The 24,200-nt window shown below is 50.8% G+C and overlaps 1 protein-coding gene across 4 annotated transcripts in view; it reads left to right on the top strand.

The window, feature by feature from the left end:
* Positions 1-24,200, top strand: part of NRAP (nebulin related anchoring protein) — a 79,004-nt gene that overhangs the window by 54,006 nt on the left and 798 nt on the right. For all 4 annotated transcript variants that reach the window (XM_047760024.1, XM_047760022.1, XM_047760023.1 and 1 more), the window contains 12 exons: positions 200-397; positions 2,095-2,199; positions 3,876-3,974; positions 6,463-6,567; positions 7,189-7,296; positions 8,164-8,475; positions 14,390-14,494; positions 16,319-16,417; positions 17,956-18,060; positions 21,304-21,411; positions 22,985-23,296; positions 24,054-24,179. In XM_047760024.1, the coding sequence (XP_047615980.1) occupies positions 200-397; positions 2,095-2,199; positions 3,876-3,974; positions 6,463-6,567; positions 7,189-7,296; positions 8,164-8,475; positions 14,390-14,494; positions 16,319-16,417; positions 17,956-18,060; positions 21,304-21,411; positions 22,985-23,296; positions 24,054-24,179 (1,782 nt within the window). The remainder of the gene's footprint in view (positions 1-199; positions 398-2,094; positions 2,200-3,875; positions 3,975-6,462; positions 6,568-7,188; positions 7,297-8,163; positions 8,476-14,389; positions 14,495-16,318; positions 16,418-17,955; positions 18,061-21,303; positions 21,412-22,984; positions 23,297-24,053; positions 24,180-24,200) is intronic.

The raw sequence follows: 24,200 nt of genomic DNA, 5'->3' as shown, positions 1-24,200 counted from the left end.
CTTGGTCATCCAAATCGGTGACCTCCAAGAGCCGAGAGTGATGAGTGGCAGGACTGGGGGACCTGCTCATTAAGGGCAAGTCCCCTCCAGCTGTGCTCCCCAGCTCACTGGGCCAGTCCCATCGCAGTGGCTCTCCCTGGTGGTCCTAATGCAAATGGTGCCTTTGAAATAGCCGCTGTTGATCTGTCTCCCCGTCTAGGTGAATTACAGGAAAGACTTTGAACACTCAAAGGCGCAGTTCCATCTGCCATTGGACATGGTCACCCTGGTGCATGCCAAGAAGGCTCAGACCCTGGCCAGCGACCAGGACTACCGACGCCCGCTCCCCCAGTACACTTCCTTGGCGGAGGACCTGAGGCTGAGCTGTGCCAAGAAAGCTCACAAGTTGCAGAGTGAGGTGAGGGGACCTGGCCTCTCTCTCTGGGCTCTTTTCCTCTCAGACTTGACCGTGAGGCAGTGACCCCTAAGCACCCATTGGCTCGGTGGGGGCTCCAGAGGGGAGGAGTCCTCCTCCTGGGTTTTCTTTTAAAACACTACGGCATGGTCCTGCCTGGCTCTTCCCAAGCACAGTTGTGTAGGTCTATGAATAACAATCACCACCACCATTTCTTGAGTATTTCTCCTCAATTCTAAGCATTGCATTTTTGGGCATTACTCGTTTAACCTCTCAGAATAACCCTGTTATCAATAGTCTCTACGCCCCTTTTACAGAGAAACCATACTGAGGCTCAAAGAAGTTAAGTAGCTTGGGCAGGGTCACAGAACCGTGAATGAAAAGGGGGACGCTGAGTCTTGGACTTAGAGGGTGTCCGATGAAGATGACTTCAAGGCTCATGGTTTTGCATGTTCAAGACTTGCCCGTGGTACTGCCTCTGGCCTCCGGGTGGGCTGGGGTTTCCTCTGAGGCTTCATTTGTTCCTGTGCCACCCATCTTCCAAAGAGGGCTAAGCTCTGCTGGGAGAGGTGCCCAGAGCCCCTTTGGAACTGACCCACTTCAGGCAGAGGAGGGTGTTGGGGGGAGGACAGGGAAATTGGGCCCCAGAGATCCTTTCTTCTCCCAAGGAGTCTCGGAGCCCCCCACCCAGTGTATTTCTAGCTCCTGCCACCTGTTTTCTGAGGCAGGCAGGCCTGGGAAGGTTGGGATGTCCTGGGAGGTTTCCTCCGTCCCGAGGAGATACAGGAGGTCTCTTCCCAACAGGCTGCAGCATCCTCTTTGGTACTCCCCTTATCCCCCAGCTTGCTGCGTTTCTGTGCTGTGAGATTTACAAGCAATGGGCCCGCCAGCATTGGAAACTAAAACAACCCCACCAAACCGGCTTTCTGGTTTGGCAGAACCTGAGAGCAGAGCAGCTCTCAGATCTGGGTTCTGTCGTCTGTTGGAATTTTTACGCCTCTGTATAGCGTTTACCGGGTGACACAAACTGTCAGGAACGTGATAGCAGCTGGAGGAATGAGGGAGCTGCCACGCTCAGCTCAGGGGCCCAGGTGTCACTCGAGCAGAGCCTTCGCCTCCCCTGCCTCTCACTGCCATAGCAATTGGACGGTGGCACGCCCAGGGGGCACCTCCCTGGCTGGAGGCGGGTGAATCAGGGGCCCCCTTTAAACTGACAGCCCAGATCCCTCAAGTATACATGCCACCCCCACCCCCACCCCCACAGACCCAGGCCTTTGCCAGATTATTCTGGATTCATGTATTAGTTCTTTCTTAACCCATGACTAATTAATGCTGCCCTCTGCTGCTGGGCTTTGTTTTGAAGACCTATTAAACCATTTCCACATTTGCCCCAAGACAGCTGACTCTTCTAACCACAATCCACTCTGGCGTTTATTTTTTGATAGCTCACATTAAAATAAAAATCCACTGAGCATCTCTCTAACAGCTACAGAGACAAATGACAGCCGAAGTATTTCCTTCCGACCCCGATTTCTGTTTCCCTAATGAGTGTTTACTGAAAAGCGTGTGTGTGTTTGCTGAGTGTGATGGATCTGGAGAGACTGGCTTGGCCGTGAGTTCTAATTATGATGCCATCTGTTGCGGGTCCCTCCCTCTTCTGCGGGCTTTGTAGTTCTAATTCCTCGCTTTGTTCCTGGTAGAATCTGTACCGGTCGGACCTGACCTTTATGCGAGGAGTTGCCTGTGTCATCCCAGGCACATTAGAGATTGAAGGGAGAAAGAGGGCGTCTGAACTCATCAGTGAGGTAACTGGGGACCCAGGACGGGTGGGGGTGTCGCGTATATTCCATGGCAGAGGTCGCTGCACACACTCAGTCTGTTTCTTATTGCTAAAGCCAGTTACATGTTGCACTGTTGGCAGTGGTGACTTCCCCGGCCTCTCTTCTTACTCCCTTCTCCATGCAGATGGGATGCCCTTTAAGACAGCTTTGCAGATATGGAGTCAGTTCCTGTCTTAACATAGAAGAATTATTCACTGGCTCATAAGATGTGCTTTCCTAGGGTCCCTTTAAACACTGGCTTGTGGTACAAGAAAAAGAGGGCGGGCTTTGGAGACACAGAGGGAGACTGAAATTCCAGGCTGGAACTCAATTTGCTGTGTGATCTCAAGCCTGTCACCTGCCCTCTCTGAGCCTCATCTTAATCAATCAAATGGGGATACTCAGACCTCTCTCATTTAGTTTTTGTGAGGATCAGCACTAATCTGAGCACTGTGTTTTCCTCGTTGCTGTATATGAAATGTTGCTATAAGCTTGGTAGTAATTTCTTGGTGAAAATACAGAAGTCTGGAGTTCTAAGCTCTTTAAGCTCTTTGAACTCCTGAGGATCTTGCCTGCCCCCGAGAGGGCTCCGAGATTTCCAATTATGGTAGCTGCAAGGGCAGGTGGGCAAAATGGAAGGCACCGGAAGTTAGAGGCAGTCATCGTCCAGCCTGGGTGCATCAGAGTGGCTTATGCATTGATTAGAAGTTTTGAGCAAGCGGAATTGACTTCACTGTGGGACTGGAGATTTAACTGTGTGCTCTGCTTTTCCAACAAAATCTCTAAAGCCAGTGGTTTCTAAACCTCCTGGCACATCTGAATCCCCTTTGGAACTTAAAAAATAAGAACAGAGGAGCTCCAGTTGTGGTGCAGCGGAAACAAATCCGACTAAGAATTATGAGGTTGCAGGTTCAATCCCTGGCCTCACTCAGTGGGTTAAGGATCCAGTGTTGCTATGAGCTGTGGTGTAGGTCACAGACGCTGCTCGGATCCTGTGGCTGTGGTGTAGGCCAGCAGCTGTAGCTCTGATTCAGCCCTTAGCCTGGGAACCTCCATATGCCACAGATGCTGCCCTAAAAAGTAAAACAAATAAATAAATAAATAAATACAGAGGCCTGGGCCTGCAGACAATTTACTGAACCCCATCTCCTAGGGTGATGTGCAGGCTTGTGGATTATTTAAGCTGCATGGTGGTTTATGGCACACCCCCAAACATGAGCAGCCCAGGCTCTCCAGCAAGCAAAGGAAATTTGGGAGAAAAATTCGAATTTCAACAGTCATGCCCTCATATTCGCAGCCAAGGACTAGAGCACCCTTCCCCATCCATAAGCATCTGATGCCATCTGTCCCACCCTCTCTGCTGCCTCATCCCACTGAGTTCCGAGGTCACAAGAGCAGGTGACGGAATGGATGCTGGGTGACAGACTTAGCAGCCTTTGCAAAATGAGGTTTTATAACTAGAAGTTAAAGAGCTGCTTCTTGGAGTTCCCGTGTGGCACAGTGGGTTAAGGATCCAGCATTGTCGCTGCAGTGGCGCAGGTTCGATCCCTGGCCCGGCTAGATGATGCAGGTGCAGGCAAAAAAAAAAGAAGAAGAGCTGGTTCTTCCTCTGGTTTTACATCTTACCTTGTCTTCTTATTCCCTCTTGTGTGTGACTTCAGAGTAAATATCGTCAGCATCCCCAGGCTTTCAAGTACACAGCGGTGACAGACACGCCCAGCCTCACTCATGCAAAACTCAGCAACCAGATTACAAACGAGGTAAAATATCCAGATGGCTTGGAGATGGGCTCTGTAAAAACTGCTAGATTGTTAAAAAAAATTGTGTGGATATTTATGGGACTGAATGGGGGGAGCATGGGTATTTGCACGGAACTTTGGAAAGAAAACAGTGTCATTACACAGAGCCTAAATGGTTTCCAGGCAGAAGGACCCAGTAGGAAATCTGGTTTAGTCGGTCGTCTTGCTCCCCAGATGCAGTCCCAGACTGGCAGCATCAGCACCCCTGGGAGCTTGTTAAAGATGCCAAACTTGGAGTTCCCCTAGTGGCTCAGTGGGGTAAAGACCCGATGCTGTCTCTGTGAGGATGCAGGTTCGATCCTCAGCCTCCCTCAGTGGGTTAAGGATCCGGCGTTGCCACAAGCTGCGGTGTCGGTGGCACAGGCAGCTTGGATCCTGCGTTTCTGTGGCTGTGGTGTAGGCCTCAGCTATAGCTAAGATTCGACTCCTTGCTTGGGGACCCACTGCATCCACATGGTCATTGAATAAGATCCTCATGGGTTTCCCTTGGACGTTAAAGTTTGAGAAGTCCTAGTCTTTCATTCCTCTGTTCTAGCTTGACAAATAGTGGCTCCCTGTTTTCACTCTGTCATTCTGGTGATGCCGACAGGGAGGAGGTGTGGTTGTCCAAGGACAGTGGTGAGAGCCAGGCTTCTTGATCTCTGCCTCCTGTTCTTCTCACGCACCACCTACCCAGTTGTCACTTTAATACTCTGGCGGAGGGGGTCCAGGAGAAAGAATCTCACTCCGTAAAATCATCGTTCCAGCTGTACTTCTTCTTAGTGGCTCTGTGACAAGTTTGAAATAGCCTTTGAGCTTGGCAGAGCATGAAATGTTGCATCACCTTTAGTTTTTAAGCTTCTCCTTTGGATCCTCACCTTTGGCCGTCGGTCGAGAGTTGGCTATTTATGTTAGTGCCCACACGCCCCCCAAGCTTGCGATAAGAAAGTCCAAAGGCTTGTTTCACGACATCATCAATTTAAAACTCCCTTGAACCTTCCTTGCCTGACCCGGGTGTTGTGGGATAACCATGCCTCTTACAGTGGCCTCTGGCCTAAGAGAACTCAGGAACCACAGGCCCATTTCTTTTTTTTTTTTCTTTTTTTTTTTTAAATCTTTTTAGGGCCACAGCCATGGCACATGGAAGGTCCCAGGCTAGGGGTCGAATTGGAGTTGCAGCTGTTGGCCTATGCCACAGCCACAGCAACGTGGGATCCAAGCTGCATCTTTGACCTACACCACAGCTCAAGACAATGCCGGATCCTTAACCCACTGAGCGAGGCCAGGGATAGAACCCACATCCTCATGGATACCAGTCGGGTTTGTTTCTGCTGAGCCACAATGGGAACTCCCATGGGCCCATTTCTGATGATGAGAACGGTTGTTTTCGTACTGGCTGAGGCCATGCACGGCAGCAGGGGTGTGTTTACTCACCAGGAAGATCCCAGGACTTTCATAAAAGATGCAGACCAGGGCGAGGGAACCACCCTTCCACCAAGCAGAGCTTCTTCTCAGTTTCCCAGGTCTTAATATTCTCTTTACATTGTGTCCTCAGCAACAAAAGAGTCTGCAGGAGGAAGAACCACGATAGTATTCCCAAATGTGGTTTTCATTCCTCAGCCTGTTGAGGGGCAAAGCATAGGGGAGAATGCATTATCTTGTCCTTTCCCCGTCTTGGGTTCTAGCGGGGACTCTGTAACAGAAGACAGGTTAGCAAGAGAGAAGCATACACATTTATTTGATATAAGCTTTAGCTGATACAGGAGTCTTCATAAGGAAATGCAGGCCAGAGGGGACGGTGAAACCTGAGCATGTGTATTCCAGGTTTGATGCGTGTAGAGTCGTGGGGAACACGTGGTAGAACAAAAGGAGATGGGCTGAGGGTGGAAACAAGGGGAACCTTAGGGAGGGCCGTCTGTTCGTTCCAAGTCCTCTTGGGTCCCTCCAAGTTCAGGGGGAAGGTTGTTCCTTTCCTCCTCCGGCAGAAGGAGGGCACCTCCCACAGGCGGGGTGTGATCTGCTTCAGGGGAGACGGTCTGGGAGAGTTCTTCCATCTCCCGCTGCTTCCAGATTCTTCCAGCTTAAAATATTCACTGTGCCAAGGGACCGTATTTGGGGGTCATATGTCCTGAAGCCCATCACAAGCAACTTGCAATGCCATACGTATTCTATTCAAAGCCCTCAATTTGACTCCTGAAGCGAGAAAGTAAGTGTTGTGAGTTTCTGCCAGGGTGAAGGTCCCCCCTTTGCACGTGGGAAATCCGTCAGCAAGAGGCCATTCATTCGCTATGTCATGGATACACTTTTATTGAAAGAAACATCTTTCCTGGGCCAAAGGTGTATCCATGACACAGCGAATGAATGGCCTCTTGCTGACGGATTTCCCACGTGCAAAGGGGGGACCTCCAGCCTGGCAGAAATTCACAGCACTTACTTTCTTACTCCCCGCCCCCCCCCACCCCTGACCCAGCGCCTCTATAAAGCAGCAGGAGAAGACGCGAGACACCAGTACACAATGACCCTGGACCTGCCTGAGTTTATCCGCGCAAAAACCAACGCAGCCAACCTGAGTGACGTAAGCCTGTCCCCACTGCTGACATTGGGGCATGCTCCAAGGTCACATATGTCTGTGTCTGTGATGGGATCTAAGAGTGACCCTGCTGGCATTCACTGGAACTTTAAAAAATGTATCTTGTAGGGAGTTCCTGCTGTGCCTCAGCGGGTTACAAACCCCACTAGTGTCCATGAGGACGGGGGTTCAATACCTGGCCTCGCTCAATGGGTTAAGGATCTGGTGTTGCCATGAGCTGTGGTGTAGGTCGCAGACGCGGCTCCAATCTGGCATTGCTGTGGCTGTGAGGTAGACGCCAGCTGCACCTCTGATTCAACCCCTAGCCTGGGAACTTCCATAAGCTGCTGGTGTGGCCCTAAAAACAAGAAAAAATATATATATATATATATCTTGTAGACACTTATGTTAATTATACCTTTAAACAGATGTGTTGATACATAGATGTCAGAGCCCACTACTGCATGGGTGCTAATGAGATTTTCTTGGCAAAATAGAAAGCTTTTTGCTTGTCAGACATGGATTCTGGAACACCACACTGCAAACGAAAGGAGTAGCCTTTGTTCATTGAGTCGTATAATTTTTTTTTTTTTTTGTAAAGAAAATCTACGTGTGTTCCTACTGTAGGCAAAATACAAGGAGTCTTGGCGGAATCTCCGTGCTCAAGGCTACAAGCTGACAATAGATGCTCTCCCCTTCCAGGCGGCTCGGGTCTCTGGAGACATAGCCAGTGATGTGAGTTGAATGATATGACCTTCCATCCTGCCTAATTTCTGTTAACTTCATGTAAAACAATGTCTACGGCTGATTTTCCTGAATTAAAGCAAGTCTGTCGCCCTGTGAGACAGGATGTCGCCTGCAGAATGTATTTGTTATGAATGAGATTCTCTGACGGAGAGAGGGGAGAAAAGGCCCTGTTAATCAGAAGCTAAATGCAGGCAAAGGTCTCCAGCAGGAAGGAGATGACGATTTATTTCTAATTGCAGCATCCAGGCAATGCGATCCCCACGATGTGGGAACTGCCTGTTCTCTAACTCCACCCAGAATTAGGAAGAGAACTCCTAGTAGAAATTCTAATACGGCCAGAATGCATCTCCTTCTCAGCTGTCTGTTGTTTCCCGTGTCGGCGGGAGGATTTGCAGCTGGGTTTCAGCCCCTCTGTTGATCACGTCCACAGCTTTGGAACATGAAGGTGACTTTCTCTTTCCCACAAACAAATCACAGAACACGTAGACTTCAAATGAATGGATCCTCTCTTTGGGGTTTGATGTTTTGCCAAGTGCGAGGGGAAAAAGCGCAAGTTTCTCTTTTACCCTTTTTGATAAATGCCTTTGGCCACAGGACACCTAAGGAGAGCGGGGTCCTCGCTTTGGTTCTGAGGCTCTGTTTTTAATTAGATAGGAGGCAGGGAGCAGGGTTTTAATTGTTCCTCCCCCAGGGAGGCAGCGTGCTCTCAGGCCAACCTCGCTGTGGTTTTTCTTATAATCATCCCCTCCTAGTGTAGGAACAGGTGAGTTTCCTTCGCGTCTCCGAGGAAAAGGCACACATGGAGCAGAAGCGGGCCTGATGCCGGCCCCTGACCGCCTGGTCCCCCCTTTCCAGTTTCTCTACAGACACGACTTTGTGAAGGAGCGAGGGAGGCTGATCGGAGCCCAGAGTGTGAGTGACGACCCCCGGCTCCGGCACTGCCGGCGGGTGGGCCAGCTGCAGAGCGAGCTTCAGTATAGGAGGCAGGCGGTGGGCAGCCAGGCCCACTGCCACCTGCCAATGGACATGGTGCCCCTGGTCCACGCCAGGAAGGCCCAGGCCCTGGCCAGCGACCACGACTACAGGACACGGTGCCATGCGTTCACGGCACTACCCGAGGACCTGAAGATGGCCTGGGCCAAGAAGGCCCACGCCCTGCAGAGCGAGGTAGGTGGGGCCTGTGGATTGCACGTCAGTTCCCGACCTTCCTGCTCCCACCCGGCTGGTGTAAACCTCTGCTCCTTCCTTAGCTCTTCAGTTCCCCCTGAACAAGATTCCCCTGGTCTGTGTCCCCTAGGCGGAATTATGCAATCCATCATTCAACAAACGTTCACTAAGCACCTACTGTGTACCTGGCACCCCTCCAGGCCCTGGGGATTCAGCAGTCAACAAAGCATCAAAAAAGCCCTGGGGTCCTGGAGCTCCCATTCTACGGGAGGGACATCGAGTCTAAGTGACACTGTATAGTGTGTCAGATGGAGACAGAGCAGGGAAGCGGGGCTGGAGGAGGGTGTGAGTATATGTGTGTGCGCTTGCACACGTGCAGCTTAAAAGGGGAGTCAGGGTCATTCTCACTGCAAAGGTGACATTTGAGTAACGACCAGTGGAGACACGTAAGGGGATAGAGCAGGTCAGCAAACGCAACAGCCAAGTCAAAGGCTAAGGCCTCAGCGGCAGCAGCCTCAGAGTATTTGAGGCCGAGTGAAGCAGGTAGTCGAGTAGGTGAGGGAAGAGGGTGTCTGGGGATGGGGTCCGAGACACGGGGCTGGACCGTGTGCCGTTGGGGTGCCCTTGAGGTGAAAGAAATTGCACCCAGAGCCGATGTGCACTGACAGCTTGCTGTCACTGGCACCCTTGCCACAGCCCTATGGGTGGGGGCTGTTGTCATTCCTCTTTCACGGATGAAGTAGCATGGGAGGGTCCGAGGCAGGACTGGCTCCAGAACCTGCACTCTTGACCGTCCTGTCCTCCCGGATGCTCCCTACCATGCAGGTGTGGACACTGAGGCCCAGGCAAGGGCACCAAGCTGGTTGGTGGGTGGGTAGCACCAGCGCCCCCGACCTGTAGTGGAAGGTTCTGGAGTCAATCTCATACCTCAGCAAGCCTCGGCTTCCTCAGCTGGGGCAGGGGAGCAATGGTGCTGTGTCAACACCTAGGAAGCATATGCGTGTGGCAGGTTCTGCACCGGCGGGGGGTGGGGGAGGTCTTGCCACATCGTCTCCCCAGCCCTGCAGCATCCCCAGGAGGAAGACGCTCTCATTTTAGAGCAGAACTCATGGGACTCTTGTCACATTAACTCTTTTCATTCGTATTGGGGTTTCTCAACTCTGGCACCTTTGACGTTTGGGGCTGGGCACCTTTGTGGTGGGGACCTGTCCTGTTCACTGTGGCGTCCCTGGCCTCTGCCCTTTAGATGCCAGAAGCACCTCCCACACTGTGACCATCAAAAATGTCTCCAGATATTGCTCAGTGGACCGGGGTGGGTGGGGAGCAAAATTGCACCTGATTGAGAAGCCGGCTCTGAGCTGAGGCTTGGTCTGTATGAAGCAATGAGCACGGTGCCTGGTCCATAGAAACACGCTGGTGGATGTGAGCTGTTTGGAGTCTATTCCCCGTCAAGCCTTCCGATTCTAGTGGCCTTTGGGGCAGTGACTAACCCTAGGTTACATGGCACGGGCTGAGTGTTGTAAACACATAATCGATGATGAATTATGACAACAAGGCATTCCCATTGTGGCTCAGTAGGTTAGGAACCCAGCTTTTCTCCTTGAGGATGCGGGTTCAATCGCTGGCCTCGCTCAATGGGTTACGGGTCCACCTTGAGGCATAGGTCAGAGATGCCCTCGGATCTGGTGTTGCTGTGGCGTAGGCTGGCAGCTGCAGCTCTTATTTGGCCCCTAGCCCGGGAACTTCCATGCGCAGCAGGTGAGGCCTTAAAAAGAAAAAAAAAAAAAAACAAATTATGACAGTAATGATTTAACAATGTCCTGAACTTCGCCACCATGTACGTGTGAATCATGACTCGCTAGAACTGCAGAGACTCCTTGTGTGCCACCCAGGGGAGCGGGCAGCAGGGTGAGTTGGGTGGGCCCCACAAAGGGGACGTGATCCCTGAAGCCCAGCCCAGGACCCACTTAGAAAGCCTTCCACTTACTGGAAGGCTACCCTGCAGCCCCAAGAAGAGCTCAGAGCATGACTCGGGGCCCAGCCCAGGACCCTCTTGTCACTGGCCTACTCCTGGAGAGGAGAGTCACCTTCCAAAGCCCCGAGGAAGATGACGACGGAGGCCACCAGGGAGAGGTCAGGGGACCGAGCTGCAAGCCCAGCTCTGTCACTTCCTGGCAGTCTTTCAGCATTGACCTGGCTTTCTAGGCCTCCGTGTCACCACTGGAAGAGCAAAGAGGTTTGATTTGACTGCTGATCTCAGAATAACGTTTAGAATATTATGGGGGTTTTTTGTTTGTTGTTTGTTTTGTTTGATGCTGGCATCAACATAACATCAGATTATTTTACTGAGTAGGGGAAAAGGTTCCAAACCAAATTCTGCTTCAAGCTTCCATTTATATCACTGTTACTTTTGAAAAGAGAATATTTCAAAACTTTTTTTAAATTTATTTTTAGCCACACTCACAGTATATGGAGTTCCTAGGACAGGGATCCAACCTGCATTCTCACTGACACTATGTAGGGTTCTTAACTCTCTGAGCCACAACGGGAACTCCAAAGGAGAATATTTTAACACTAAAAAGTGGAAGAACAATCTAAAAGGGAGATTCCTGGAGTTCCTCTATGGAGCAGTGAATTAAGAATCTAACTGCAGCCGCTTGGGTCACTGCAAGGCTTGGGTTCGATCCTCAGCCTGGGAACTTCCATATGCCCCAGGGGCAGCTATTTAAAAATGTATAAAAATAAAAAGGAGAGTCCTTCCCAAGAAATGCTAGTTGGCAGTCTTAGACTGACGTTTGATGAAATGGGATGTGTACTCAAACGTTGAAAGCTGGGAAGTTATTGCCTAAGTTTAAAATGACCATATTGTGCTTCATGCATTGTTTTGAAACTTCAGGTTTGTTGAACTGGGGACTCTCGGGCTCCAAGATGCTGGGAATGGGCTTCAGTTTTCTTGCAGTCGTTGTCAAAAATCCAGTTTCCCGTGGTTATGTTGTACTGAAAAAGAAACAAAGGCTCCGTGTGAGCTCACTCAGTTCAGCAGAGTCTAGGGAAGGAACGTTAGCCCCCAGCAGCCAGAGAGAAAGCTGTGGATCTAGATGCTCACCTACCAGGGGGTGGGGGTGGGGGCGGAGGGTCCTCAAGGCCCTGATTGCTTAAGTCTCAGGAAAGTCATCCTTACCCCAGGATTGCATCTGAGATGTGTGTTCTGCCCGGCCCATGCTCCACCACAAAAGCGTTCTGGTTCAGTCACCTCTTAGTCTTTTCCAAATCTGCTATTCCACGCTCTCCTCCGTGATCTCACACAGGGGCTGTAGGGCGGCCTGCAAAGCACATGCAGGGACAGTTAAGGGGACAGTCCTCTGGCCCCACCCTCATGACTGCATGGCCTCAGGAGACTCCTTAACCTCTCCCAGCTTCAGTTTCCCCATCAGAAATAACAGCAATGACAATAACAGCACCTAAAAAGTATGAAATGCTTATCCTGGGCCAGGCATTTATTTAAATATTTTGCACAAATGACCTCATGTAGTATCTAGGTAGGTTCCGGTATTACTGTTATTTTTGCAAATGCAGTAACTAAGGCACCTATAATCTTCAGTAACTTGCTCAGGGTCCTAAGCTGGCTGGGAAATGACTTGCTCAAAACCACACAGCTAGTAACAGGCAAAGCAGGGCTCCTGACTGCGGGTTCAGTGCTCTCTAGCTCCCCCTAGTGGCTGCTTTGGGAACCCAGGTGCTCTGGCTCCTGAGCGCCCTGTTACAGGACCACCCATCCCCCAGGACAGCAGCTGGTGACTTTCCAGAATCTGAACAAGCATGTAACACCCCAGATTGTTCTGCAGATGGGAAAAAGAGCCTATCCTTTGAGAAGGGTGCAAAGACTGAAAAAACAATGAGACTAAAGCAAATCACATCCCATGCAAGGCAGTGGTTGTAACCATTCTTATTAATGTGACGGATAGGCTCCTTCCCCTGGCCCCTCCTGGGTGCACCTGATTATGTCATTCCTGTTAGAACTCAGGGACAGAAAGCTGCAGCTCCTGCATTTGCCACCCTGTGCTCCAGGGTGCCGGGAAGCCCCACGGGTGCCTCTGAAGGTGGCTTTCTAGGCCTTATCATATATATACAAGGGCCAGTAGCAAGCAAGGCTGGCATTTGGGGAAGCCAGATTCACCTGGGCAGCCCGAGAAGGCCTCTCGTTATCTTAGAATCCTTCTTCGGAACTATCTTTGGGTAGCCGATGCTCCTAGACTCCCCACCCCTCTCCTCCGCTCTTTTATCATGCGGTCTGGGGCAGGCGTGTTGTTTTTAGGGTCTGCGCGCATAGTCAAAGCTGGGCTGGGAGCTGAAATATCAATAGACAATCCATTTACAAGAGAGTCTGAGGCGCAGTCAGATCTTTGGGGAACCCGCATCTTTGCCTTCTGACTTACCTGCGATCGTACTGTTCAGCTCCACAAAAGGGAAGTTGAAAGCGTGCGCCCCACTTCATCTCACTTATGAAAGGAGCAAGGCCTGGCTGTGAAGAGAGGCCCTGTAGGATTATTCTCTCTAACTTAGAAATTTATCCAATTTTCTCTGTTCTTTATCAGAGTGGAAGGCAAAAGCCTTGCCGGTGTAGACTGAAAGATCGTGGTATAAAAAGCCATCTCACTGACATGGGGTTTTGAAACATGCTCCTGAACCCCAGTGATGTCTCCCTTCGCCAGTCAGGAAGCAGAGTGGAATTTGCACCGGGCGTTAACCACAGAGAGTAGATCAGAAACGGGCCCTCTTTGAGGCCAGCTGTGCGGAGCGCCGTGATTCCTGAAATGAAAGGGAACTAGAAAGGCCGCAAGGCTGATTTCAGGAGTGGGTCTTTTGCGTTACAGCAGAGCTTATATCTAAATTAGAGAAATGCTATCAACTTCGTTTAGATCCAAATTTTCGATTTCCTTAGAGAGTCTTTTTCCACCTTTTAAAATGCCTAATTTCCATAAAGAGAGGAAGAAAGGCTTTCATGCGACCGTCTCCTTGTAGGTGATGGGGGCAGATCAAGGAAGAGTAATAAGATTGAACGTGTTAGGAGATGCCTAATCAGACCCATTGTCTTAAAGGACCACTTACCACTTTCTCCCAGGAATGGAAGCTGTAGGTCTAATCTTTTGAGTCCCTAAAAGGAAGAAATGGAGAAAGCTTAAGCTCCTTTGTGCCATGGGAGCAAATCATGAGTAACAGTGTGTTTGGGGCCGGGGTCGGGGGCAGGGGGTGTAAACCGAGGCACAGAAAGATTGAAATGGCTTACACACATTCCCAAGTTGCATCCAGATTGGTTCCAGCGTTGAGAATTCAGGTATAACTGTCTCCCCTCACCCCACTGCCGCAAGGAAAAAAACAAATCTGACATATAGAGTGGCTTTTACCCCTCAGGACTCTCAGGTGTTTTCATGAGAACAGAGGGGTTGTCATGACCTTCAGGTATCACAGAGAGAAACTGAGTCACATTTGGGTACAGTGATTTGCCCCGAGTCACAGCAGGTTTGATCCAGAGCTCAAAGCCCTTTGATCAACTGAAAGTGTGTAAAACATTTCTGTTTAGGCAGGCGGTCTGTCGCCTCACTGCCAGAACGAAACCAAATAATCGGAGCTGATGTGTGGGCTGAGGAGTGTATCTCAGATCTGTCTTAAGTGCTCGTTCCCACAGGTCACCTTCTGCTTGGAATCCGGCCAGGTCACAGGCGGGACCTTCTGGTGTCTTACACCTGATCCACTATTTCATTCTGGGCGGGGCGCACAGACTCTAACAGTTTGACCTAATGACCCGCAGAACGCGCTCTGAAGGAAGGTGTTGAAATGTTGTGAAGCATCATTACAGATGCCCCAACAGCCTGCCACCCTCTCCCGGTAACAGCCAATGATCTTCTTCCTGCAGTCACGCTACAAGTCAGACCTGAGGCACATGAAGGGGACAGGATGGCTGGCGCTGAGTTCCCCACAGATCGAGAGCGCAAAGAAAGCTGGAGAACTCATCAGCGAGGTACCGTTAACCTGACTTTGCCATAAACACAACGGGGCGTTTATTTCCCCCTGACCAGGGAACCTGCAGATGGACTGGAGAGCCTGAGAGGACCACTGGACTCCCAATATTTTTCTGGGGCCATTTGCAACCAAATCCCGAGACAGAACAAACTTTCCCTCCCAATGAATTCGCTTGCTTGGGAGTTAAAGGCATGTTCCAATCAGGCCATGAAAGAGGGGTGATGCATTAGAAAGCTCTTAACAGGAGTTCCCCTTGTAGCTCAGTGGGTTAAGAATCTGACATAATCTCCACGAGGATACGGGTTTGATCCCTGGCCTCACCCAGTGGGTTAAGGATCTGGTGTTGCACATAGGTTGAAGATGTAGCTGGGATCAGCCTTGCTGTGGCTGTGGTGTAGGCTGGCAGCTGCAGATCCAGTTCAACCCCTAGCCTGGGAACTTCCATATGCCTCGGGTGCATTCATAAAAAGAAAAAAAAAAATAGCAGGTTCTCCACAGATACATTATGTACAGTTGTGGTCTAAGCTGGCCCGTTATTTTCATGGAGCCAGTAAGAGGATTGGCCACCCACCCCCGAGTTTGCTCAGAGTCCGGCGTCCCGGGGTTGTCTGACTTCAGATGGAGTTCCCACTTGCACAGAGATGGTTATGTCCAGTGAACTCCCCATCACATTTTAAAATTTTTTTTATCAGTGAGTTTTGCTGATATCTAACACATCCGGAAGAGTTTACTGATGGTTTGTTCCAAGAATTTTTGCAGTGTGAACACACCACGCAGTTACCAAGCAGATTAACAGCTGGACCGTTAGCAGCACATCAGAGGCCTGCTGTCAGTCTCTGGTCTTTCTAACCCAAAGGGAACTGCTGCACTGACATCTGATGGTGCCATCTATAGATTAGTTCTATCTATTTATAAACTTTGCTCTCTTGATGTTCTCACTCACTATTGTGTTTATAAGAGTCACCTATGTTGGGGAGTTCCCACTGTGGCGCAGTGGAAACAAATCCAACTAGTATCCATGAGGATGCAAGTTCGATCCCTGGCCTCATTCAGTGGCTCGGGGATCCGGCGTTGCCATGAGCTGTGGTGTAGGTTGCAGACGCGGATCAGATCCTGCGTTGCTGTGGCGGTGGTGTAGGCTGGTAGCTGTAGCTCTGATTTGACCCCTAGCCTGGGAACTTTCATATGATGTGGATGCAGCCCTATAAAGCAAAAAATAAAAAATAAAAAAGACTCACCTGTGTTGCATGAAGTAGGTGTTCTTTCATTCTCATACTTTACAGTCGTCTGTGTAAAGATATAATTTATTTACTCATCCTCCTGTTGATGGACTTTGGGTTGTTTTCCAGGTTTTACTCTCACAAAAGGTGCAGCTCAGAACACGCTTACATATGCCCTTTGGTCACATAAGCGCATGGAGCTCTCCCACCCTATGAGGACCTAGAGGTTCTTGCTCTGGGACCTCCTGGAGGGTGGCACTGCCTTCTTTGGTTCCTTCACAACAGAACCTGCTTGATTAGGGTCTGAGCAGGGCCACCTTGATGGTGGATCTTTCTCTCTACTGAATTCTTTTATTGTGATGCTCAGAGGCTGTATTTTGCAGCCTCTCTTTTCAAGAATGCAAATACCTGTAAAATGTTCCCTATCACAGAGACACCTTGGGTCTCTTCTGTAGGCTGGTAAGTTGCCCACCAAGAAGGGAAGGTAGTTTACCAATCATGTCATTGGTACATTTGGGACTGAGGAGGTGGGGGTGAAGCTGCATCCAGAAAAATGTGTTGTGTTTGATTGTTTCTTGAGAAGTATGGTCTTTCTCTTACAGACCAAATACCGTAGAAAACCAGACACCATCAAGTTTACCACGGTGGTTGACTCTCCAGACCTAGTTCATGCCAAGAACAGCTACGTGCACTGCAATGAGGTGGGTATTTCCTCCTCACTCACCCCAGGCCCAGTAGCGGGTAGTGCTGTGCAATGGTCAGTGCTTAAGAACCAGGTAGACCTGAGTACAAACCTGTCTCTTACCTGGGTGCTCTTGAGCCAGTTTCCTAGTCTCTTCTAAGCCCGGGTCCCTTATTTGACAGGAGGATGATGATAGCAACCATTTCATAAGGTTGAGTAAATTAAATGAGAGTTCAATAAATAAAAGTACAGGATGCTTTTAGCAAGTATCTGGAGCATAGGAGCATAGTAAGTCCTTGATACATGTCCCTTATTATGCTTTGATCCAAAACCATAACAACACAAAGTACTCCTGGTGATCCCTTACTCAACACTAGGCCAGATACATCTTTTTTTTTTTTTTGTCTTTTTAGCTATTTCTTGGGCCCCTCCCACGGCATATGGAGGTTCCCAGGCTAGGGGTCGAATCGGAGCTGTAGACACCAGCCTACACCAGAGCCACAGCAACGCGGGATCCAAGCCGCGTCTGCAACCTACACCACAGCTCACGGCAACGCCGGATCCTTAACCCACTGAGCAAGGGCAGGGACCGAACCCGCAACCTCATGGTTCCTAGTCGGATTCGTTAACCACTGCGCCACGACAGGAACTCCCAGATACATCTTAATTATTGATAGATGATTATAGAATTAAAAAAGTCACATAAGCCAATTAGGAAAAAAAAAACAGCTCTATCAAAAGCTTCTTTCTGCTTTTACTGTGTCATTTAGCCCCCTTTCCTCTCCCCTGTATTTATTTCGAAGAATAGGAAGTTACCTATATTTTTCTCTGAAATTATCCAGGAATAGGATTTTGCACACTGATAAAGCGGCCCCCACGCTCACACAGAGGCCAACTGTTGTACTGACCAGCTCACATTTCTGAGACCCAACTTGAATTTCAGAAGGGATCAGAACATTAAATATTCTATCTCCTCTCTAAAAATAGATGAGACTCAATCACTTCCCCAAATTGTTTGCCATTCTTAGATCTCTGCTCTAAAAATAGCAATTAAGATAAAGCTTGGGTTTTCAAGTCGTGTCTTCTTGGGACCCAGAGCAAACTGTGAACACCTCAGGTTTCTGAACAGATGTTAAGGCAGTTGATGGCTCTTTAGCCACTGTGTCTTTTTGCTGTTACTATTCATGTTAAATTACAAAGGCGTTGTGGCATCTTGTTACAAGTCAAGAGCTTGAGTGAAGCCCGATAGCAAAGACTCTCTGAAAAAGCCACCTACCTTTGACTGTTTGTGAAAACACACAGGTACGGCCAAGCAGGGTGACAGTTGATGGTCCATTTGAAACAGATCTTGATGAATATTTTAAGCAGGGTTTATTTAAAACCAGCCCCCCACCTCAGTGAACCCTGGAGGGACATTTTCTGCAGGCAGGGTGGCTTTTGCGCCCTCGGGGTTGGGGGGCACTGGCAGGGGAGGCGCCGGAAAGCGAACCAACGGTTCATCACCTGTGGCCACAGCAAGTGCAGTTCTCCACTGACCACGAGCCTTCTTCCCCGCAGCGCCTGTACAGGTCCGGGGACGCAGAGTCCCTGCACCGATACACCCTGGTCCCCGACCACCCCGATTTCGCCAGAGCCCGCCTCAATGCGCTGCATCTGAGTGACGTAAGTGAAACTGCGGTTCCTGCGGTGTGTGCGCTTTCTTGTAAAATCATCCGTGCCCAAACGGGATTTTATGTGTTAAAAAAAAAAAAAAAAAAAAAAAAAAACAGGCAGACTTGAGCCCTAGGCTAAGAGCAGGACAAAGGGCATGTGTGACTTCCAGCCGCTGTCTTCCCTGGGCCTCAGTTTCCTCAGCTGAGAAATGGGATTGGAGCTGTGCTTCCTGATGCCGGGCACTGCTCCAAAGACCTCGAACAGGTGCTGGGTGACGGTCAGGGGAGTGGTGCCCTTGTCCCCTGGGGTAGCCATGCCCTGGCCCCCTGGGGTAGCCTTCTGCTCTGTTTGCTCCCTGAGCACCTCTCCTTACTTAGCCTTTCAGAGCAGTGCCTGTTCGGAGACAGACTGGCGCTTTCTCAGCTTTCTGCAGTTTAGAAAGATGCTGCAATTGTTGTCCATCAGATCCAAACACAATCCGCTCCTTTGTGCTGAGGCTGTGGCCCCCAACACGTCCTCTTCCCTTGGATGTGTGCCCTTTGCGTGCATAACCAAGATGCCGGTTCCTAAACCCAGGCTTGTTGTTAGCAGGGGTTGGAGGCCCCCGGTTGTAATAGAATAGGCGGCCGCTCCGCCGGCAAAGCTGTGATCCTGGGATAACAGGTATCGAGGCGGCAGAATCAAAAGCTGCTGTCAGATCAGAATAACACAGGCTGAGTGTGTCGTCCTGGGGCAGCACGGGGCCTCCCAGAGTCTGGCCATTCTTCCCTCGCTGGCCTGGCCATTGTGTCCTGGGGCTCCGTGCCGATCAACAGCTGCTCCCGTTCACCCCAGAGGTGGCTGCCTCGCAGGGGTCGGCGAGAGGCGCCTTCTAGTTAGCGTGCGTATTAGTTTGTTGCGTTTGTAAAGCCCTGTGGGATCCCACGCGGTGAATGCGATGGTGCTTTGTAAATATGAGTTATTATGACCATTTGGTGCTTTTGAGGGATACGCGAGGGATAATTTTAGAACAGCAGCTCTGGTGGGCTGACCTCCATCTGGGGAAGCGGGACCTCCCCCTCAGCAGAGCTTGGACAAAACATCCATCTCATTAACGCTGCAGCGATGGGGGGAGGTGAGGCCTCCACTGAAGGGACTATTGGAGGCCCATCGCCCTGGAAACGGGGGTAAAACCGTGCATCCGCTGGGGGCCCAGCTTAAGGAGGACAGCCACCCCAGGCTGGTGGCAGAAGCATCTGTCCCCTCTCAAGGGGTGCCAGTCTGCAGAGTCCCGGGGCTGAAATTAGCTGCCAGGGCACACGGATGGGGAGGACTCATGAACCTCTTTTGAAAAGAGCACTTCTTCGGGGGCGTGGAGGATATGCACGATTGGATCAAGTGCTCTGTGAGGAAGGGGTGACCTTCCTGGGCAAAGAAAGCCATTGAGATGTGTAAGGCAGCCGAAATAACTAAAAATCAAATGACTCTAATGCGTGAGGATGAGGGCAACACTGTGCCCACTGTGATAAAGAAGAGGAACGCCCAGGGTTCCAAATCAAAGAGCCTGCAGAATCTAAAGACTCCCAGTGGCAAAGGCAAAAACCTCAACAGAATAAAAAAAAAAAAAAAAAAACTCAGGGAGGAAGTGGTGACAATCGAGCAAACAGTACACAGGGAGAAGTTGCCAGGAGACAGCGAGTCGGCACCTCGGCGAGAACCCTAATGTGGGCCATGCCCTCAAGTCGACCTGCAGTTACAGAGACCTGGAAGCTGGGGTGCCTTGACCCCCAAGGTGGGGTGACGAAGTTTGATGCTGTGGAAAGCTTGGTGTCATGTCCTAGCCCAGACCTGATGTGGAAGCTCTTCGTAGACAGACCCCTTTCTGGGGAATACTAGGGCTTTTGACTCTATTCGCTAGTCTGACATATGTGGGGCCACCAGACAGCACGATGCTCCAGGGGCTGGTTGGTCTTGTCATTATTTACCTACCTCTCGGTCCTGCCTGTTCAACTCCGTGGTGACCCCAGAAATCTAATCGCTGGGGCCCTGTTTGTGATCACTGCCCCAGCGATGACTGGTTTTGTGTTTCTAGGCCCTTGAACCTAGTAGGTATCTGGCCCCTGGTTTGCGGGGTTGGACGTTGGACAGGAGGTGATGATGACGGTGAAGGTGATGCTGGGAAGCAGCACAGGAAAACGGCGAGACCCATCACGCTTGGCTCAAGCTTCCTGTGGCGCCCTCTGGTTTCAGGCCCGGTTAATGGGGTGGCCTGAAGCACTTTGCTTTTTTTCTGCCACTCTTCTTTGGCTTAATCCCCCCCACCCCCCCAATAGAACAGAGCCTCAGCCTTGACCTCAATTTCCAAGTGACAAAAGGAAGGTTCTTAAGGGAATGAGTGAGCAGCCAACACGGTCCGGGGCTGTCACTTTGTCATCTGCTGGTGATGTGCCTCGCCTGCTGTCTCCCTTCTCTGTGGCGGAATAAAGGACAGCCTTCCGCTGGGATCTCCAGATGCCTCCTTTCATGGAGCCATTCCCTTATCTTGAAAAAAAATCTGAGCTACATGAAGGCACGGGAGATTTTGATGCCTCCACCGGTGATGTGGTACCTGAGGACTAAGAGGATGTGATTACAGACTCCTGGAGGGTGTGTGAGGACAGTTTAAAACGGGGAAAAAATGAAAGCGGAGGATGTGAGATGTGTGGGTCAGGAACTTGGTCAGGTTCGTGACAATCAATTTAATTCAGGTGAAGGCTCTCCCCTCAGTGCAGCACATAGGGTGCAACATGTGCTTCATAGGGACGCTGGGACACGGCATCAGAGGTCGCTGAGGGGCCCCCAGCAAGTCAGTGGGGCCAGTGAACCTGCGAATGCCAGGACTCAAGGGATAGAGGTTTCAGCATGTGGGAAGAAACAGGGCACTTGACTTTGGACTCCTGGCATCTAGAAGCTGCAGAGCTGAGGTGCTGAAAATGAAAGCAAAGACAGGAGGAAGGGGGCAGGAGAGCAGGGGAATGTGGCAAAGGAGCCAGAGCTAGACCCCAGGCTTCATAAGAGCAGGGCCTGATGCTCAGGCTGGGAGCTTAGCGCTGAAGCCCTTTACAGCCAGAGCCGGGAGGTCCTCAGGATGCACATGGGTCATGTGCCCTGCCATCCCAGGCCCCAGCAAGACAGAGGGTGCAGGTTCAGGACCTATGGCCACTGAGAACCAGCCACATGCCAGACATGGGGCCCCTCACCCCCTGCTCATCACTTCTTTGTTTTCCCAACTAGAAAGTCTACAGAAACTCTTGGGAGCAGACCCGGGCTGGCGGCTATGACTTCAGGCTGGATGCCATCCCATTCCAGACTGCCCGGGCATCCAGGGAGATTGCCAGCGACGTAAGACTTCACGTTCTCTCCCCACCTCCGTCACGGATGGGTTGTGCTCTGGTTTTCCCAGTCCCGTTGAAAGGCAAACCACCAGAAACCCAAAATGAACAAATATTTTAAATGAAAGAAAAAGGTTGACCTTATTTTCTAGCATCTTAGCCAGAAATTTGGAATTGGTGCAGATTGAGGTTCCACTCTCTCTCTTTTAAGAGAGGTACCCTTAAAATGTGGTCCATGTGGGGGGGTTCCCGTCGTGGCTCAGTGGTTAACGAATCCGACTAGGAACCAGGAGGTTGCGGGTTCGATCCCTGCCCTTGCTCAGTGGGTTAAGGATCCAGTGTTGCCGTGAGCTGAGGTGTAGGCTGCAGACACGGCTCGGATCCCGCGTTGCTGTGGCTCTGGCGTAGGCTGGTGGCTAAAGCTCCGATTCAACCCCTAGCCTGGGAACCTCCATATGCCATGGGGGCAGCCCCAGAAATGGCAAAAAGACAAAAAAAAATATATATATATATAGTCCATGTGGACACTACATGAAAGTCAATTAGCATGGGATTGATGCATTGACCTTCAATAAAAGGACTCTGTGGTGACAAGATAGAAGGAGATTGGTCCCCGCTTCAGATTGACTTGCGTTCAAATCCTAACTCAGTCACTTAGGAATTGGCTCTGTGGTCTTGGGCAAGTTGCTTAAATTCTCTGAACTCAAATGTCTCCGTCTGTGAAATCAAGATCTAATATTTGTCTCCTGGGATTGATGTAGGGATGTAACCAAAACGGTTTACTGTGTCATGCCCATAGCAGGTGGTCAAAACATAGCAGCCGTCATTCTCGAAGAGGAAGCCATGATTCACTAGATATATGCTCGTTCCTGAATGGCTCGTTACTGGTCCAAAGTGAGAGAAGTACAGAAGTCAAGATCAAGCACTGAGAACCATTTTTAGCATTTGGACATGATGACATCCAAGCGTGTGACCAGTGGATTCCTCTGGCTGAGCAGAGTGGGGGCCAGTTTGAATGTTATCAAATGCACCTCATGCTACTTCATGCTAATCATGGGCAGGAGGCCCATGGATTGGACTTTGATGGATTGGAAACTTAGAAAAGCAAAACAAAATAAATCCCATCCTTCACTATAGATGGTTTGAGGAGCGCTAGACTGGGTCCCTGAAAGCTAGAAAGAATCAAAGACTGAGGGGCTGCTGAAGAAATAGGTGCACTTCTCTTGCAGTTGGATCATTAATTATTATAGCAGCAATGATCCCAGCAGCCCCCACTCAGTGGGCTCGAGCCTGAGCCAGGCATGAAGCTCAGCCCCCATCTCAGTGCATCCTCTCAATATCCCGTGGAGTAGAAGTTCATTCTCCCACTTTGTCAAGTGGGGCAGCCAAGGCTCAGAGAGTCTCAATAATTGACCCAAGGCCACACAGCTAGAAGGCAACAGAGGGAGATACAGATCTCAGGTCAACTTGACTCTGAAGCTGTGCTCTTCACCCACTGTTGCACTTCCTGCTAAGCATCCTGAGGGCTGACCCTGGAGGGGTGGGGCGCACCCGTGACCCCTGTCTGTTCCTCTGACCTACAGTTCCGGTACAAAGAGGCTTTCCTGCGGGATCGAGGCCTGCAGGTTGGGTACCGAAGTGTCGACGATGACCCCAGGATGAAGCACTTCCTCAGCGTTGGCAAACTGCAGAGCGACAACGAGTACAAGAAGGACTTCGCCAAGAGTCGGTCCCAGTTCCACAGCGGCCCGGACCAGCCTGGCTTCCTCCAGGCCAAGAGGAGCCAGCAGCTGGCCAGCGACGTGAGCTACCGGCAGCCTCTGCCCCAGCCCACTTGCGACCCAGAGCAGCTGGGCCTGAAGCACGCACGGAAGGCCCACCAGCTGCAGAGCGATGTGAGCCTCCCCCCCACCCCTGCCCAGGCCCCACCTCTGTGCCTCTTCACAAGAGATGACCCTGGTCCCCCGTCCCCAAGGCTGAGAGAGAGCCCAGGAGACCTAAGGTGATAGCATCAGAAGACATGACAAGAACCTCAGTGTCTTGAGTCCTTCTTGTGCCACGTGCTTTCTGAGCTCTACGCCCTGTAGCTCTCACAGCCATCCCGTTACTGCCCCCACTTGACAGATGGGGAGCCTGAGGCTTAGGGAGGTGAATAACTTACTCCAGACCACGTGGCAAATAAGTGGCAAGCCTGGGATCTGAGCCCCCTTTGGTTTGATGTCAGAGCCCAAGTTCTTGGTCGCTGTGCCACACTGTTCCCAAGGGATCTGAGTAGTGGCCCAGCCCGGCCCAGCCCACCCACTTCCTCTGGGAGGCAGCTGAAGCCCAGAGTAGAGAAGCGACTTCTCTAAGGCCACAGAGCAAGTCCAGGTAGGGGCTCAGCCTTGAACCAGATCTCTGACCTGCCACCCCCACTATAGCCCTCATCATGTAGGTGGAAAGATACAGGAGACGGCAACAGGCTGGCCCAGCTTACAGCACACTGGATCCTCAGTGCCAGGGAGCTCCTGCCAACAAGAGTTGGCCCCCCCTTATCCTGGCTTCACTGACTACAGCCCGTTCTCCAGGGTGCCCTTTTAAGCCTCTTACTCTGTATCTAAACCACCCCAAACCCTGCTGACCTATTCCTCTTGCTTCCCTCCATCCCCCAAGGTCAAGTACAAATCAGATTTGAACCTGACCCGAGGTATTGGCTGGACACCTCCTGGCTCCTACAAAGTGGAAATGGCTCGGCGGGCTGCAGAACTGGCCAACGCCAGGGGTCTCCGGGGGGCTTACGTGAGTAGCGGGTGCAAACCC

Source organism: Phacochoerus africanus, chromosome 15 (assembly GCF_016906955.1).
Source record: "Phacochoerus africanus isolate WHEZ1 chromosome 15, ROS_Pafr_v1, whole genome shotgun sequence".
Classification (NCBI taxonomy): domain Eukaryota; kingdom Metazoa; phylum Chordata; class Mammalia; order Artiodactyla; family Suidae; genus Phacochoerus; species Phacochoerus africanus.
The sequence above is the reverse complement of the archived record's forward strand: the minus strand, read 5'-3'. Positions and strand labels throughout refer to the sequence as shown.